Source organism: Tauraco erythrolophus, chromosome 5 (genome assembly GCF_009769465.1).
Source record: "Tauraco erythrolophus isolate bTauEry1 chromosome 5, bTauEry1.pri, whole genome shotgun sequence".
NCBI lineage: Eukaryota > Metazoa > Chordata > Aves > Musophagiformes > Musophagidae > Tauraco > Tauraco erythrolophus.
Window position 1 is genome coordinate 70753205 of NC_141469.1, and position 19254 is coordinate 70772458.

At 41.2% G+C, this 19254-nt stretch overlaps 1 protein-coding gene across 5 annotated transcripts in view; it reads right to left on the bottom strand.

The window, feature by feature from the left end:
• TRIM2 (tripartite motif containing 2) overlaps positions 1 to 19254 on the bottom strand; it is a 75275-nt gene that overhangs the window by 16094 nt on the left and 39927 nt on the right. For 2 of the 5 annotated variants that reach the window (XM_086611473.1, XM_086611474.1), the window contains exons 5-7: positions 16172 to 16323; positions 15327 to 15507; positions 11443 to 12166 (exon numbers count right to left, since the gene is read on the bottom strand). In XM_086611473.1, the coding sequence (XP_086467599.1) occupies positions 11443 to 12166; positions 15327 to 15507; positions 16172 to 16323 (1057 nt within the window). Of the gene's footprint in view, positions 1 to 11442; positions 12167 to 15326; positions 15508 to 16171; positions 16324 to 17456; positions 17499 to 19254 lie in introns of all 5 variants that reach the window. The other 3 variants (XM_086611475.1, XM_086611476.1, XM_086611477.1) reach the window with 3 other exon arrangements.

Here is a 19254-nt window from a genome sequence, read left to right on the forward strand (position 1 = left end):
CTTGCATGAGAGAAATTGTAAAATGTTTTCTCGTAAGTGATGGACTTTTTTTAAATTGCGGATTTTTATTCAACTGAGAAGCCAATGATAGGGGCAGTACTGTGGGAACATATAAACACAGGCTAAGATAGAGAGATGGCAAGGATAGATGACAAGGGTTTAGTACAATTAACTAAATCTCCTCAGTGAAGTCGGGAAGTTAAGATAAAATGCTTTTGATGGGGCCATTTCAAGACAGGGAAGTCTCCTATTCATTCATACACAGTTTTCAGTCAGAGGCTTTAAAAGTGCCCTTAGAAAGGAAGCTCAGATGAAGAACTGGTTTTGAATGATTGGGACATGTGGGCCAAAGAGACCAAACCTGGAGACTTAATGCTTCTGCAAAGACCTTAGATTGTTCTAATAAAGCAGTATATACACACAGAGGTCCCATTTTTCACTCAGGACAAATGCAATAGTGATTTACATAGAACTGTAAGTCTCTTCTCCCATGGCTCAAGGGGATAAGGAGCTGTAAAATGTCAAATTTTCACAAAAGTTCATTAAGTTTAGGTGTCTCATTACTTAGATGTTTGTTCTGAGATGTTCTGAGGAGAGTCACACAGCAAACTGATGTCTTTAAAAGGTCAGCCCTAAAGTGGCTGGTCCAAATTACAACTAGAGCACAGGAACAGTATCCAAATTCCTGCTTTGTTTGTGAAGGAGGCCCAGGGGTCTTTAGACAAGACTGCAATTATGATCTTGGACCCCAAGGTTATTCATAAATGAATGAATGAATTTTGAAACAAAAAGACTCTATAAGCTGTTCTTTCCAAGACCTGGATGCAGCGCTATTTTTCCTGGTGAAGTATTTTTACAAGCATTTGCTGGCTGCGTATCAGACATTTATTGGTTTCAATATATGTTTTTAACTGAAAAACTTGTATTTTATTTTAGTCTGTTCAAAATATCCTGGAGCTCAGCAATTAAAACTGCTCTGACTATGAAGCCCAGTATAAGACACACATATTAGCCCTAATATGTATTTAGCTTTCATTAGGGATGCCTATGCTCTTAACAACCCTTCTTTCTGCTGTGCTGATGGCTGTGGGTAGCGTATTTCCTGTCACTGGCTAACGAGTAACATTTAATTCCTCTGCACTTGGTGCTGTGAGCATGTCCCTTTGTTTCAAAGCTTGTTTTCTTGAACTCCATATCCTTACATCCTCTAAACAAGGCAAATACTTCTCACTTTTTGTACTGCAAGGGGAAAGTACATATTCAGGGAGTAGTTAGTTACACACCAATTACATTACCCACACTTGAGCCATTTCTGTATATTCTTCTAACGAGCAGTGCCTGAGGGATGCATGCAGTAATTTTTTTCCACCATATGCTAATGATAAGTTTCCTTTTTGCCTTTTAGCCAAAGACAATGCATGAAAAGGGAGAAACATTCCTTTCACCACTGAGAGTAAAGGGAAAACATTTGTTAGAAAAGAGGAGGCGTAAGCTAGAGCATCTGGAAGCAACTAGCACAAACAGTATGGAATGTACGGTCTTTACCCTTAGAAAAATGTTCTTGAAAGTCAAGGAATTTCATTTTTAAAGATAAGAGAGACCTATATAAAGAGCTGCTCAGTGTTCTTCAGTGGGACCTTGTAAACATACATCAAAGGAAAAACAGAAGAAATTACCCAGGAATGCCAGTCACATTTCACAGTAAGTTTAAGAAACAGTAATTTTGTTAGCACAGCATGCAGATGAAATTCGGCTCCATGCGATGTCCTTGTACATAGCACTTTGCAGCTATTAAACCCATCACATATGTCCTAATTTGCACACAGGCCTTTATACAGTCCCCTCTGCAGTGGCACACATGTCTCTGAAGAAGCAAGCTGAGGTTAGTAAAATACAGCTTAGTTCCTAACTTTTGTTCAAGAGGAAAACAGGTAACTTGGAACTTTCTGATTTGAATAATTCACTATGTCAGCACATATGTGAATCCAAGCACGGCCAGCAGCAGCACTTCAGATGATGACAGAAAAGCTTGCAGTAAAGTACGTCAGCCTCTGGAAAAGCAGGATCCTGCAACTGACTTTGTAATACCAAAGGATGATAGCTCCTTCCTGTAAGTAGAGATTTCTGCCTTATAAACGCTCCTGCCTGAGAGAAAGTCTTCAGCAAATCTTTCACTGCAAGATACCACCCCTCTGTATCAAGGCACCCGAGGCTTTGTCTTTTCTTCTCTCAGCCATGGGCAGTCACCCATCGCCCCTCAGCCTAGGGAGGCACCAACATTTCAAACACACAGGGCTGGAGCTAGGGAACAGTTGTGGGATCTCGTTCCAGTGCTTCCCAAGCAGCCTGGTTCGGAGATGAAAGCCTGCACCTTTTGTGCTTGTTTTGCCCAGCCTTACCTCCTGCCTCTTCTGAGCTACTGCAGGGCACAAAGGAGGAAAAGAGATATTTTACTGCAACTTCTGTGGCAAGATGCTTGGGATTGGGAGAAGAGTGCAGAGTTTTCAAAGAGCAGGCTGATGAGAGTTATAAGGAAGCAGATCTGTGGCCTGTGGACTAGTTGCTTTTATACCATCTTTGTATACAGCTCTCTAAATAAACAATCAGATTTGCCTTAGCCCTGTCTAATTCCCTCTGGTATAACAGAGCATGGCCTGCACAAACCAATTAATTTAGCTTTGAAGATACGCTTTCAACAAGAAAGTATCCATTTTCAGCTCAAGACAATCTAGCACACATAAAATGCTTCATAATTTCAAACTTTTATTCTTGCATAATACAGGCCAGATTGAATCTCACCAAAAAGAAGGAAAAAAAAAATCTAAAAGCATCAGAGGAGATGTTAAAAATTCTATCATGTAACTGCAATAAGAATCTGCTCTGTAAGAGCTGGGCATCTGGACAAACCTGCTGTACAATGTACATTTTTGATGCTCATAACAAGAGAAGGAGTGTTTTTTGCTTTCTAAGTTTTACTAATATGAATAATAACCTCCCTGCTTGCTAACCTAGATGTACCAGCTTTCTAAACAAGAAGGAAGGGAATGGATTCAGAGAGACAAAAACCCCGCAGAAAGATTACAGATTAATGGGGAGACTTTAGAGGTTGCAAGTAGCCATAACATGCTGTTTAAGTACCATTTCTTTCCTGTCTACAACACTTCAAATACTTCTTGGACTGTTCTCTACGTGGTACTGAGAAAAAGAATAAAAGTAAACAGCATGGAAAGGTCTACATACATACTGCACAGAGGTATCAAGGAGTTGTTGCTTGCTAGCCTTGCTTCTTTTTTCCTTGGAGTGCCATAAGACACTTAGTCAAACCCTACACATTATTAGGGCGTGATGCCCTCTCCATAATAGATACGGCTGAAGCACAAAAGGCTCTGTAGCAAAACTGCACCGAATCAGACTGTTAACAAGCTATGTGCTTATTGTAAAATAAACGTCAGTGATTCTAATCCCAGTTCCCATGCAAATCTAGGTTTTAAAATCAATCAGTCTGTTGGATGAAGGCACACAAAGTTTGTAACCTTTAAAGAGGAATGAATAATTCAGTAGGAACTCTGGCAGATACTCCCACACGCTGTTGGTAGCGAAGTTCAGGCTGATTTGTATTAATTTGTTTTACACAGTATCTGTCCCTAAAAGCTCAGCCAAGACCGCCTCCAAGCCTTGCTTGTGCAGCAGAGACCCTGCCGCCACATCTCACTGCCCACAAATCCGGGGGGTAGGTGCACCTCAGAAGCAGTTCTCTGCTGGTACAGCAGCGAAAGCCCAAATGACACGAGTCAAACCAAGATCAGGTCTCTGTCATCAGGACATCAGACCTACACTGGGGATTTTGGCAGCAATGTGATGCCAGAGTCCTTCAGTCCCGGCCCAGTACAGGTATGACTGCAAAACCATGCAATGCAAGCATGGCCAAATTTCACAGTGGCCGTCACAAATACATAAAGAGTTCATGACAAGCCTCAGAGGGATTTGAGCTAATAAACTGGAAAATTAAATTATATTTCCCCATCACTAGGGGAAATATATTTCTATTTCTACAGAAACATAAATTCTGTATAGAAAACATCTTGCTATTTCATATTACTTATTAATGGGTTTGTTCCAGAATTCTTAAATAGAGAATGAAGAAAAACTGATTAAAGTGTGTCAGAGGGGCCTCTGCATTTCTTATATCATACTTCTGCACTATAGGGAACAACTACACATACACACCCCTTCCTTCTCCAATGTCCTTAGGCAGGCTGTAATTTGTCCAGGACAGGACCTTGCTGGGAAGGTAGAGAAGGGTCGAGGAATGGGAGGAAGCAGGTGCTGCTTGCTACAGGGGAGAAGGTTCCTCTGGACCATCCATACAAGGAGTTAACTGCAGTTGGAAAAATACACACTTTTTCAAGAAGATGTGTACCCATATAACCCACTTGAATTTTTGTAAAAGCTCAAAAAGTATACATCTAAAGGCAGCTTTGTTCCTTTCAAATAAGACAATCCAATACAGAGTTTCAGGCAGAGGCCTTCAGAGAAAATTAAAGAAGAAACCCCTGATCAAGAATCCATTTGCTCCCCTCTAAACCTCCTTTAAAATTGCACTAAAGCTATTATTACACAGGCCTTGTTCATGAGGTTTTATTCACAGTAAGGCTCCTATTTATATATATATGTATATATATATATATCTCTCCTATCATATCCTGTTGGGATATGATCTTATTGGCATCACGGAGACGTGGTAGGATGAATCCTATGAATGGAGTGTCAGAATAGAAGGGTACAGGCTCTTCAGGAAGAATAGGCAGGGGAGAAGAGGAGGAGGAGTTGCCCTCTATGTCAAGGACCAGCTAGAGTGCATGGAGCTGCACCTGGGGACGAATGAGGTCCCAACTGAGAGCTTATGGGTTAGGATTAAAGGGAGAGCAGGGACAGGGGACGTAGTAGTAGGGGTCTGCTATAGACCACTTGGACCAGGAGGACTGAGTGGATGAGGCCCTCTACAGACAGATAGGAGCTGCCTCATGTTCACGAGCCCTGGTCCGCATAGGGGACTTCAACCATCCTGATATCTGTTGGAAGGACAACACAGCAACGCACAGGCAATCCAGGAGGTTCCTGGAATGCATGGATGATAACTTCCTTCTCCAAGTGGTAGAGGAACCAACGAGGAGAGGTGCTACGCTGGACCTTGTTCTCACCAACAATGAAGGGCTGGTGGGGAATGGGATGCTCAAGGACAGCCTTGGCTGCAGTGATCATGAAATGGTAGAATTCAAGATACTTAGGGAAGCAAGGAGGGTGCATAGCAGGCTCACTACCCTGGCTTTCAGGAGAGCAGACTTTGGCCTCTTCAAGGATCTCCTCGCTAGAGTACAATGGGACAAGACCCTGGAGGGAAGAGGGGCACAAGAAAGCTGGTTAATATTCAAGGATCACCTCCTGCAAGCTCAGGAGCAGTGCATCCCGACAAAGAGAAAGTCAGGTAGGAACACCAGGAGGCCTGCATGGATGAACAAGGAACTCCTAGACCAACTCGGACACAAAAAGAAGGCATATAGGGGGTGGAAGCAAGGACAGGTAGCCTGGGAAGAATACAGAGTGATTGTCCGAGCAACCAGAGATCAGGTTAGGAAAGCTAAAGCCCTGATAGAGTTAAATCTGGCCAGGGACATCAAGGGCAACAAGAAAAACTTTATAGATATGTCAGTGATAAAAAGAGATCTAGGGAAAATGTAGGCCCTCTCCAGAAGGAAACAGGGGACCTGGCTACCTGGGATATGGAGAAGGCTGAGGTTCTCAACGACTTCTTTGCCTCAGTCTTCACTGGCAAGAGCTCCGGCAGCACAGCCCAAGTCACAGAAGGCAAAGGCAGGGACTGGGAGAATGAAGAACCGCCCACTGTAGGAGAAGATCAGGTTCGAGACCATCTAAAGAACCTGAAGGTGGACAAGTCCATGGGACCGGATGAGGTGCATCCACGGGTCCTGAGGGAACTGGCGGATGAAGTTGCTAAGCCACTATCCATCATAGTTCAGAAGTCATGGCAATCTGGTGAAGTTCCCAATGACTGGAAAAGGGGAAACATAGCCCCCATCTTTAAAACGGGGAAAAAAGAAGACCCAGAGAACTACAGATCAGTCAGTCTCACCTCTGTGCCCAGCAAGATCATGGAGCAGATCCTCCTGGCGACTATGCTAAGGCACATAGAAAATAAGGAGGTAATTGGTGACAGCCAACATGGCTTCACTAAGGGCAAATCCTGCCTGACTAATTTGGTGGCCTTCTATGATAAGGTTACAGCATTGATGGATAGGGGAAGAGCAACTGACATCATCTACCTGGACTTATCCAAAGCATTTGATACTGTCCCACATGACATCCTTGTCTCTAAACTGGAAAGACACGGTTTTGATGGATGGACGACTCAGTGGATAAGGAATTGGCTGGATGGTCGCACTCAAAGAGTTGTGGTCAATGGTTCAATGTCCACGTGGAGGCCTGTGACAAGTGGTGTTCCTCAGGGGTCAGTACTGGGACCAGTGCTATTTAACACCTTTGTTGGAGACATGGACAGTGGGATTGACTGCACCCTCAGCAACTTTGCAGATGACACCAAGTTGTGTGGTGTTGTGGACACACTGGAGGGAAGGGATGCCTTCCAGAGGGACCTTGACAGGCTGCAGAGGTGGGCCTGTGAGAACCTCATGAAGTTCAACAAGGCCAAGTGCAAGGTCCTGCACGTGGGTCGGGGCAATCCCAAGCACAAGTACAGGCTGGGCGGAGAATGGATTGAGAGCAGCCCTGAGGAAAAGGACTTGGGAGTGCTGGTGGATGAGAAGCTCAACATGAGCCAGCAATGTGCACTGGCAGCCCAGAAAGCAAATTGTATCCTGGGCTGTATCAAAACAAGTGTGGCCAGCAGGTCGAGGGAAGTGATTCTGCCCCTCTACTCAGCTCTCGTGAGACCCCACCTGGAATACTGTGTTCAGCTCTGGAGTCCCCAACACAAGAAGGACATGGAGCTACTGGAGTGATTCCAGAGGAGGGCCATGAAGATGATCAGAGGGCTGGAGCACCTCTGCTATGAAGACAGGCTGAGAGAGTTGGGGCTATTCAGCCTGGAGAAGAGAAGGCTCCGGGGTGACCTTATAGCAGCTTTCCAGTACCTAAAGGGGGCCTACAGGAAAGCTGGAGAGGGACTTTTTACAAGGTCGTATAGTGATAGGACAAGGGGTAATGGATTCAAACTGAAAGAGGGGAGATTTAGATTAGATATAAGGAAGAAATTTTTTACATTGATGGTGGTGAGGCACTGGAACAGGTTGCCCAGAGAAGTTGTGGCTGCGCCATCCCTGGCAGTGTTCAAGGCCAGGTTGGATGAGGCTTTGGGCAACCTGGTGTAGTGAAGGATTTCTCTGCCCATGGCAGGGGGGTTGGAACTAGATGATCTTTAAGGTCCCTTCCAATTCTAACCATTCTATGATTCTATGATTCTATTTGCTTTCAGCATTGGTAACAGACTAGAAGATGACATCTGCACCTGTTAAGAAGGCTGACAGAAGGTACTGTTAAAGGCATTATTTTTTTTTTTAAATCAGAGTGAATTACACACATTAAATGTACCAGCTAAACTTAGATGCTCAGTGACATGACTGAACAGACAGCTAAACGCAGTCTGAGGAAAAGGAAAATTGAACTTTCTAGCAGAGAGCCAAGTCTCCATCTGGCCGTATCTGATGCCAATCTCAAGTGTAAATAAATGAAGAGAAAAAGCAGTTAAAGCGGGAAATAGCACCACTACTGTTAAATGGTGTCAAAAAAGCCAGTCATGAAAAGTGACAGAAGAGAAAAAATACCAAGGCACATGGCACAGCATGGCAGAGCTAGAGCACGAGATGGTGTCCTGAACAGAGTAGCTAACTGATGCCACCCATGGCTCTTAACCCTCCTTTGGAGGACATGGGAGAGATTTACCAGGGAAGGTGGAAGTGGCTGACACTGTGAGCATCCCACACCTTCAGTTACCTCTGCTCAGCATTGGTCTAAGGCACAAAAGAAAAGTAACAGAAAAGAGCCTTCCCTTTCACGTCAGTGCTTCCTACCACTTGTAGAGATAGTAAAAACCATTAAGCAACAATTATTTTCTGGGTATCGTAAGCACATTCTTGTTTTCATTTGTATGAACTAAGTACATGCTACACAGGTACTGTATGGACACGCTCTTAGAGGTACTCTGCAGGGACCTGCTCTTAGAGATCATGCCTGCTTAAAAAAAAATAAAAAAAAGGTTGCGGATATAAATTGAGAAAGAAGAGGAGGAAGCAAGAAATATTGTTCTTGTAAATAATGAATTACATGAATGTATGAATGTGCAGTAAATAGCTTGATCTTAAAATGTCTGAATAGAACCAGATGCCATTTTAAAAGCCATGAATAACATGGAATTGGCAAAAGTAACAATGCACAATTCCCCACGAACAAAAGCACTTAACTGAACTAATGCTATCTCTGTTACTGCTAGCACAAGAACAATTTCTCGCTAGGCGCTGATCAATTTACTTGTGCATAAAAGTCCATGTATCAGCATCTATATAATAGCATACTCCGTGTACTTGGAGCCAATAGGAATATTACAGTACGATTGTCCAACACCGCTGTATGAACTTCTGGCAGCCCAAACATAAGATTTATCTTGCCCAGTTCAAAATACAGATCCAGATTTGGCTATCAGAGGAATTCAACAATGGGTTCAAAATAGAGATATGCAGTTGTGTTGGAAAACAGTAATAAACTTTTATTTTACATTACTTCATCAACAAATGAACCCAACCTTAACTTTTTGAAGTGAGTTGAAACTGGAACTAAACAAACTCTTTATATCCATGAAGGCAATCCCTGTGCAGATGTCAGAAGTTTTACCTATCTTTTAATTTTGCATATTTGGAAGAGTGTAAAAAGCCAGAGCATTACAGCTGCAATGGCTTAAGAGACCTTTCAGGCCATGCATACATAAGCTCACAGAAGCCCAAAGGGACATCTCAATGGAGGGTCATTCTGTGAGATGAGTGGTTGAGAACTGAACATGTAATAGGTGAAGTATTACTCTCAGATTAGTTTTTCAGTAAAACAGTGATCCATATATCCCAAATGTGAACACTCCTGAGAGCTTCAACCAAGCAAAAGGTCTGGGACGTGTAGCTCTTGTTCTAATTATTTTCTCTTCTTTTTTGGAGAGGTAGTGAAGAAGGAGAGGAGGCAGAACTCCAAAATAAAGCACATGATCATGACTGCATCACAACAGAAAAGGCACAGTGCTTTTTGGAAAACATTTAAGACTTCTAGAGTTTATGGTGTGTTTGACCACCACAACGCAAACCAGAGCCCTACCACTATTTGGTAGTCAGGCTAGAAACTGCTCACTAGAAGCAAGGGATACGAAAACAGAAGTTGCAAGCTGAAATCACTTCAGTCCATACCAAAAGTTTGTAATAAGAATGTTAACAATTTTAATATACTTTCGGGATACCTCTTTTTTAAAATAAATAAATAAATAAATATTTAGATTTACAGTTTCCGCACCAGGACAAATTAATGCTTGATATATGTGAAGAAGAGGACTTGGCATTCAGTGAAGGTGTCAGCCAGAATGGATAACAGAGCTCCTCAGTTACTCACGCGCACAGTGTATCTGTGCAGGCTTTCCTGTCCTGCTCCTACCTGCCACAGACCCACGGACTCCTTCTGCCTGAACCCGCCCCTTCTCTGCCTAGCATACAATGTCACAACCGTTCCAGAAGAGATCAGAGGGAAGTTTTCTTTCTAGACAGGGTTCAGACATTATTCTTAACTGTGTTGCTACAGGGCCCAAAAAAAAGATCTAGCCTACATTTATACATATCCTCTGCCAGCAGTGAAACTGCATTTGGGAAGGGCCACAGGTCCCTTTCCATTCCAGCAGGACCCTGAGGCTGATTACTCTGCCATGCACAAGGGCTTCTCTCCCCATGGGACTGCCACCAGGGGCCCTGGCAGTGGTGATTACAGCAATAGCTTTTGCAACAAGAATGCTCTCCTGCTAGAAGAAGGGCTATGTCTGGGTACTAATTTAACAAAGGCCACCTACCAGCTTGGATGATAAAGCACGGTTCCTACAGAGTAGGACTGGCTCAACTTCAATATTTCTAACTCTTGACTCAGCAGTCACCGTAAATTAAAGCTGGATATCATTGCCTCTGTAAAAAATGCTTTGTTATATTTACGGGGTGATTTGCCTTACCAGGAAATGCACTGGCCATCTGGGAAAGGCTGGTCATTTTATGAGTGGCTCCATTCAAAGCTTACATTGTACTGTCTTATTCAGCAAGCGAAGCACGCTTGCTGAATACATTTTTCTGATATAAAACCATTATGTTATTGCATGTACTCTTTATCACAGCAAGGAATCTATGAGAAGTACTGACAGGTAGAGAAATCAGATGGACAGGGTTAACCAAGTGACAAATGGTGACCAGATGAATTTTCAACAGAATTACTAAAAACCCTACAGGACTAACCATCATCCATCCATTCTCTGCTACAAAGGGGAAAGCCACCTTGCCGACTGGTTTTCAAATTTGGTAAAACACTGCAGAAATCTTGACTTGTACATAATTAAGAATTAACTTGCTTTTTATTTTAATTGTGCAAAGTAAAAAGTATTTTCTAACTATATAAGCAGACATTATATAAATACAATACCCTATGGTACATGGGGTACCCTATTTATATATTGTACATGGTACTTTTAAAATGATGAATTATTATTAGATAGCTTAGAAACAGAATACATCAAAAGACCTGAAAGAAAATCACAATAAATGACACCAAGATGCTGTATTTTTACCAAGCATTAGAAGTCCACAGAGTTAGAGATAACATTACACTATATAAAGAACAAAACATATTTAGATATTGGGGGAAAAAAGCAAATAAGGGAAATCGTAATTTCATCCTATGCTGATGCAATGAAATAACTACATTTGACCACAAGGTTTAGCATGTACAGTTCCATTATATTACTCTTTAGGGCAATAGTTTTAGAAAAGGATTCTTCCTACTTCCCTTCTTGCCATGCAACTTTTAAAAGAAGTAATTTAATCACATTATATTTTCATTTTATGATGCCCAATAGATTAAAGAAGAGATGTAGAAATATTTTATCCCAAATCAAATGTATGCATTTCTCAACCCAAATTCCAATTAAATATTTGCTGCAAATAGAATTTCTGAAGTATGCGCCTTTAAAATTTACATATGAACAAAAGTCAAGAGGCCCAAAGGTGTTACCAGATTTCTCTACTTACAGTTTTAACCTTAAAATAATTTAACTTCTAGATTTTTTCATCCAGTTTCCCTGAACTATTTTTAAGCATGTCAGTAGGTAGCAGACAAGTCACTTACCTACTCTGAAGATCAAATCATCTTCAATGGGATTCTCTTTTCTTTTGCCGGTGCTGTACATGCTCGCAGGCCTTTTCACAGCTTTCTGCTTCACATGACCGCTGCCAGGAGATTTAACACGCCTCTTAACCCCTTCAGTGGTAGGGGACACATCTGCTGATCTGACCACTTTAAGTTTGAACGGGCTGCCCTTGATATGTTGATCATAAAGTCTCAGTGACAAAGTGAAGTCCCCTTCCTTCTGAACAGTATACAAAAATTCATAAGTGCCGTTTTTATTGTCAAGTATTTCTCCATCCGCTACGCTCCCGTCAGGTGTGCTCAGTTCAGCAGTGAGGTACGCGTTCCCAGATTTACAGAGCTCCCCATCTTTGTCCTTAGTTGTGATGGTAACAGACATGGGCTGCCCGATCACCGTCTGTCTCAGTCCCTCACCTGTGGCAACTGTTTCGGAGGCAACAGCATTGGTGGTTAGAATAGTACCGAGATTGTGAATGGACTTCTTCAGGCCTTCTGTTTCCACTATGAAGTCCAACTGATCGTTCTCCCGGGGCTGCAACGGGAAGTCCCGCTCGGCCAGCTCATTCAGCTTGTCGCTCATCTGCTTCTTCACCAGCAGGACTTCGGTTTCAGTGCCGTGGTTGAGGGCTTGGGCCGTAAAGTTGCTGCAACTTTTAATGCTTTCTTGTCCTTCAAGTAAGGTATCCAGCTGTGTCTGGAGGACCTGTGTGCATTACCAAACATCACATGAGCATCATGTTACAAGAACTATCCTAGCAATACGTAGCATGCTTTATATCTGAAGGCCTTTGTAGAAACCCAATTTACAGTGCTTTATTTTAGAGTTTATTTTAAAGTTTTGTTTTAGAAAAACTACCACGCTGATTGCTACATGTTCTTGGAAATATCATGCCGCAACACAAAATATGTACCCTGTTTTGGTTCTTCAAGGCTTCACAGATCCACTGTCACACTAGATTGAATTATTGCCCCATTTGTCTGTCCTGTCTTTATTTTTGTCTTTAAAACAAAACAACAACAACAAAAAAAAAACCACACACACAAATATAGAAGCTTGAACCCTGCTCCATCTAACTCTCAGCAGTCACAGTTAATGAGATAGTTACCGGGACTTGAGCTGTGGGCACAGAGATAGAGAGCTTTTGGAGTCATCAGGCCCATTAATAAGGGAGGCTACAAGAAACTTCTTGAAACTATTTCTTCAGAGCCAAGGGAAACCTTGGGTTACTGCTCTATGGAGACGGACAAGAACGCACTCTCAAGATCTGTACATTCATCCTGAAGAAAAGTGTGATTCCTGATCTAAATAAGTGAAGAAAGGGAAAGTCTCCCCAGCAGAAGCAGGTAAGTTGATTCTCCAGTTTCTACATGTAGGAAAGCAAAACATAAAGCATGGGTTGTGGATATTGGGAAGAGTTGGGTTGAGTAGCCTGAAATTTTAGTAGGAAGCAAGTAGATACTCTATATTTAAGACTGAGAAAGAGTTTTTATTATAGGCTCAGTTCTGGCCCTCAGTCTAAAATCCTTAAAAGAGTACTGACCTCAAAATTGTTCGATGTTTTGCAATGAATTGGAAAAAGGATCCCTGAATTATAACAACCTTGCAGAGAAATTCATGATAGTCAGGAAAACCCAAACATTCCAGCTACCCCACACACTCTCCACTGACGAAATCTCCAAACCAAAGTACCCAGTCACACATATGGTATGTTTTTCCTACAGAGAAGAACTAGGGCACAGACATTACTGTGGATCAGAGAAGTAATTTTGTTGATGATCACTGTAAAGTAAATATTTTTTAAACATTTCAATATATTTTAAAGTAAAATTAGAGACTGGGTGTATTTATTGCTATGAGATACTGTTCCCTTGCTGAGACACACCATGTAATAACACTGCATTCTAAGGGCATTTTCCTTCCAAATTTCACAAAGGTTTCTGCTTTTCACCCACTGGAGAAAATCCAGGCAGATGAGTTACTGATACAGGAAAATGATAACACAAAATCTTTTGCAAGCAAAACAGAATGAACAAATTTCAAGACTACACTGAAATTTCAAGTTGTCTCTTTTTCTAGGAATCTAGAAACCTCTCAGGATTCAATACAAGGCATTTCTAATCTGCCTTATCTTTATTCCAGGACATAGGTAGTTGAACAGATAGCACAGCTAACAAAGTCCCAGGACTACAAAATTCCATATGCTTGGGATAACAAACCACAAACTGAGGAGGAAGACTATTTGCAGGCATGTTTTAAAACCATTATTTTCTTAATATAGTTTTCTTTCATTACAAAGATGGAAAATATTCAATCCTACCATAACTAATATTTAAAATGTTTTTAGAGTATTTTACACAAGGCCTCTTTCAGTCCATTGGACAACTGAAATGGAACTGGCATCTTTCTTTTAGATAAGTGTAGCCCTTTCATTTTTGCAAAGTACATAAGAATGATGGAATATTTGGGTTTGAATTATTTAGCAGGACTACTATTCATTCAAAAGCAAAATCCACTTCCAATCGCTCTTTTTTTTATACAAACAAAGGAGATGCCCCTTTTACTGCTTAAGTGCAGCTTTGTAAGAATTTTGTTCTCTAATGCCCAAAAAGTTAAACTATTTTAAACCCCTTTAAACAACAATAAGATAATTTAACAGTTATTCCATCTTATGTGAACTTTGTGCACACCCTGAGTATATTTGCTTGCTAAGAAAATAAGTTTTTGTGACATCTTGGATTTGTTTCAATAAATCTGGGATCTAAGTCCAAATTTTTGATGGTAAAAGCTCCTCAGCTGCTACTTAGCTCTGGAGATGACTAAATTCTGTGCCCCAAGGGTTTTTGGCTCCCTGTGTACCTAAAAGTACACATACTATGCACATGTTAGAATTCCGCCATTTTCACAGCCTCAGCAGTTCAATACCTTCCTAATGGTCAAGCCTGTTCCGGATCCAGGAATGTGGCATTCCTCCACTTCAGACATCTGGAAATGCTCAAGCTGCTCAGTAATCGCAGAGAATGCCCAAAGATGCCAGTATTATCAGGCACTTGTGAAACTCCAGTTGTTGATGCTACTTTCTTTTAAAGGCTACTTTGAGGGAAGAGATTTTTTTTTATATAAAGCAGACAACTGATGCCCAGGAAGATAAGGACTACATTCTTTCATTTGCCTGAATCAGACTTACTAATGATCAACAAAAAACCCTACCCACCAGGCTATTGGCTTCTCTTTGTAAAAGGGCAGATTTTTGTTTTCTTCCTCTGAAGCTACAATACAGGGGCAGAAATACAAGATTCAATCATCCAGATAGGAAGTAAAAGAGTGAATACAGCTCTGGAATCTATTGCTCTCTGCATTCCCCTGAGAATGTGAGATGTCCCTCCTATCTTTATGTGTTCCAACCAGTGACATCTAACATGAAATATGTTACCAGGCATTTGAAAGGAAATCAGTACTTTAAAGCAAAACAGTAAGCCTTGCTCAGTTCTTCAGGAGAAATTGTTTGGCCTGTATCTTCATGGGGGGGTTCACAGGATTGCAGCCCAAGGATTTCAGACTTTCCTTTGGTATTCCCTGTCCTCTGCACATCAGCAACGTTGAATTTAAGCAGATGCTTAAGTAGTGTGTTGGCAATTTTAGATCCTCACACACCATGCACAAGGGGCTACCTGTCCATACAGCGTCTGGATTCCATTTGTAAGGCTGGGCACCCACAGGAGAGGCTCTGCAGCACTTGATTTTAGGAAAACAAAGTTCTCCTCTGGATCTCAGACACAACTAGTCAAACTGGCGTCTTGCATCATTTGTAAAAACTGGATAATTAAATTAATAGCTTTTCATTAAAACAAAACATGCATCTTACTTTGTGTTTAAGGCCATAATTCACTTCCAGTTCCATAAGCAGCACGCTCTTTCGCACATTTAAAGTCTTCTGGAGTTCATCAAAAGTGGAATGAATGTCATCTACAATGCTAGCCTTTTGGTTGGTTAACTGGTGTATGATTTCAGATATAAAATGAAGTGCTGAGTCGATCTCTGGAAGCCTGAGGGAGGGATTAAATTACAAAGATTGCTGTTTCAAAAGTCATTAAACATTGGCCCTTGTCCTGTTATCTTTTGATGAAACAATCTCATCAGCAGGCTGTCTTTAAACTCGGTCGCTTCCCAGAAGTAAGTTCATTTGTTTTATAACCACATAGTGGTTTTGGTCTGATAAAATAAGGCTAAGCCAGGGCCCTCCCTTGTGGAAATCCATTAGACTTCAGGCATTTCCAACAAGGAAGCCTTGGATCCTCTCTTCTTTACGCAAATTTATCTACTCAGGAAGATATGACTAGATATACGCCACTTTTTTTTTTTTCCACCTTTCTGCCACCGTAGTGTCTGTACTAGTCTTTTAAGCATCCAGTATTATTTATTTATCATTAAATAGTACTTTTTGCCTTAACATTTTATGCCCCTTCTCTGGAGGACGCTTACGTTTCTAATGGCCTCTGTTTTATGAAAGACACATAGGAATCTTGCGCTGTTTTCTCTAAACCCTCAGCGCATCACACTCAATGGATTTTTTTTCCTTATGCTAGCCCCACTATCCCTGTTTTCTAGGTAAACGTCCATGGCACCAGCACATTAAAATATCTACCCAAGCTAACACAGGAAGCCAGTGGTAGAACCAAAACCAGAAAATAATCAGTGGAGTCTCCATACCTTTTGTTGACAGCATCCAGCTGGACTTGGAGGGAAGCCTTGTGTTGCTCCACCACGTCCTTGAGTGGGACTGTAGGATGCTCTGCATGTTCTCCCTCTGTACACTCCCGGCACATGGCGGTCTCGCAGGACTGGCAGTAAAACTCCATCACCTGGAAAATTGCACAACTCTAAATTCAAACATGGCAGCAGTAACATCACTCAATGTACATCTTACTGGGTATTGAACTCATGTTATTATCCAAGCTCTGAGACAAAGTTTCTTCTTTCTTAGACACCAATTTTACTGCCTAAAAGATGGCTGTTATTCTTCTATATTTCATATCAACATGCTTGTTTAAACGCATTTTATTCTACAAGAAAATGTCAGAACAGCAGCCTCGGAAACAGTGTGCTGGATTTTTTTGGTCCTGCTCCAGCACGGGGACTGGACTAGATGATCCTTTGAGGTCCCTTCCAGTCCCTAACATTCTGTGATTTCAAGGCTGGCCCTAACATCATCTTTATACTGTGTAATAGTAAGTTTTGGTGTCTCTCTCGAGTACTCTGTGAAACAACTCAAAACACCAGGGCATTCAAGTCATCTCACCAACTTGATCTTTAGTCTATCCAGAGGGTCTGCCAAAGAAAGTGTAAACTTAGGCTGTTTTTTGTAACAGGGCCACCCACGGAACATGAACTCGACAGAGCTCACCAAACAGCATGTTTATTTGCTAGAGAAAAGCACCCTAAATGAACCAGTGTGCTGCAGGGAAAAGTCTCCATATCCCATTACTAATCCCTTATAACCATCAAAACCTCCTATCTGAGATTATAATAAGAGTGCTGATCTACACTTGAAAGGGGAGGAGATTGTTTCAACCTGTTAGGCACCCAGTAAGATGCTGTCTGGAGATAAAAAAAGATCTTTACATGCAATAAATATCCCAAATTCTGAATATATTCATAAAGGGAAAGAAACAGACAAGTGCTGTGCCCAAAATCATGTTAGTCAAAATAATGCACATATATGCAAATTCAGCATGAGACTTTCTTTCACACTAGGAAGTCTTTAGGCACAAACCATTTTAGGCTTATTACAAGTATATAAGGAAGCTCGTACTATGTGCTTCAAAGCCAGACGTTGGCAGCTCTCTTGCATTCAGAACATAGCATCAGAATCTTGACTAACTCGGCTGATGCTTCTGGCACTCAGACGTCTCACACAAAGACAGTAGTGCTGGAGATGTTGGGTGATAACAACATAGTTGTGTAGAACTGGCTGTTTTCAGGTGAGCAGAGGGACCTGTAACAGCACTGTGCAAAGTAGCTGGCTGCTCCAAGGTGTCTTGAGAATTAGAAGGGAGAAGTAAGAACCATGATTTGCATGTGCTATTAGCATTAATTGGGATTTTCCTCTGATAAGCTCCTTTCCGTCTTATTCCCATTCTTTCCTCTTATCTCAATTCACAAGATATGGGATTCACATGCGATGAGGGTTTAGTCATTTGTTGGCCATTCGTGAAAGGCGCTTTAGAGAAAATTTAAAATCTGCTCCAAATAAACTGTGTAAGATGAAATATATCAGAAAGGAAAAAAAAAAAAAACTAGAAACTAGACCATCTAAACAATGACCATCCCCATCAACACAATGACCATCCCCATCAACACTACTCCAGTCGGTCTCACAGTAGTAGATCCTCTGAGACTTGACAGTTACTTCGGTGTGCACTAAGGTGTGATGCAGTCTTACAGTGCATAGAGGAAATGAGTTAAACAGAGTTTAGGATTTAAATTCTTTTCAAAAGCTTCAAAAATTTGCAACCAGAAACAATCAAAAGGAACAACAGTTTATTAGGAAACTCTTAAGTCTTTTTATATGGTCAAAAAAATTTGTTTCTTTTGAATGAGTGTCAAAAGTTCATCTTTCTGTCTCTTCATAATTTAATGCTTAAGTTCAAGATATTTTTAGCAAGCTCTTTACTTATTTAATATTTTTATCTTTGGATACAATTATTAGAATAATTTAATATTTCTGTTTCCTATTGAACACTTCATAATAAACATCATAAAAATAAACACCACCTCAGAGGGTGGTGAGGCACTGGAACAGGTTGCCCAGAGAAGTTGGAGATGCCCCATCCCTGGAGGTGTTCAAGGGCAGGTTGGATGAGGCTTTGGGCAACCTGGTGTAGTGGAGGGTTTCCCTGCCCATGGCAGGGGGGTTGGAACTAGATGATCTTTGAGGTCCCTTCCAACCCTAACCATTCTATGGTTCTATGATTCTATCATTATATCGGCAGCAACATGTATCAGACAGAAAGCATCTCATTGGCATATTAAAGTTCAGCCTAATCAACATTCTTCCTCTTTATTCAAGCACCAAAGAATTATGTAAGCTAGAATTGTAATAGCAAGCAGACCACAAAGACCTAATGTGTATGTCTGCATAAGTCAAATTCTAAATGTTTTGAGTGAAACAGCTTTCATTTCCCATTAAATCTTTGGATTGTGACATAGCTGAAGGAGAAAGAAAACCTACTATTAATACGATTCAGGTTTCAAGTACCTAGATAAGCTGAAATCCTAAGATTTTTGTCTAACATTTCTTGATCAGGTAAGATTACTTTCTAACTACAGACAGACATGTATTACTGCCTTTTCCTCTCGCACCTCAATGCCCAACATGGGCATCACACTTTGCACCATTCACAGAAAGCTTTCCATGATAACAGATTTGCTTTACAAAACATCTCAGACAAAAATGTTTGACTGAACCCTTCCTTTCCAAACTGAAGAGAGCTCTTGGGCAGGCTATACTATGGCATCCAACACTGGCTGCAGCTTATTTCCACTGAAGTCAACGAGAACATTCTCATTGGCTGTTAATGAAATGTGAATTAATTCCCACTGGTTCTGAAATGCCATCCACTAACTCCCACCTTAAACCAGACCAGCATATTTCAGCACCATGATCTAATCAGAGACCCATGCATATCTTCACTACTGTAATTTAACTGAATTTACAGAAACTTTTTGATTTGCATAATCAAGGACGCAGGTACTTCTGAATTAGATTTCACAAAGCCAAAGCACACTAACTC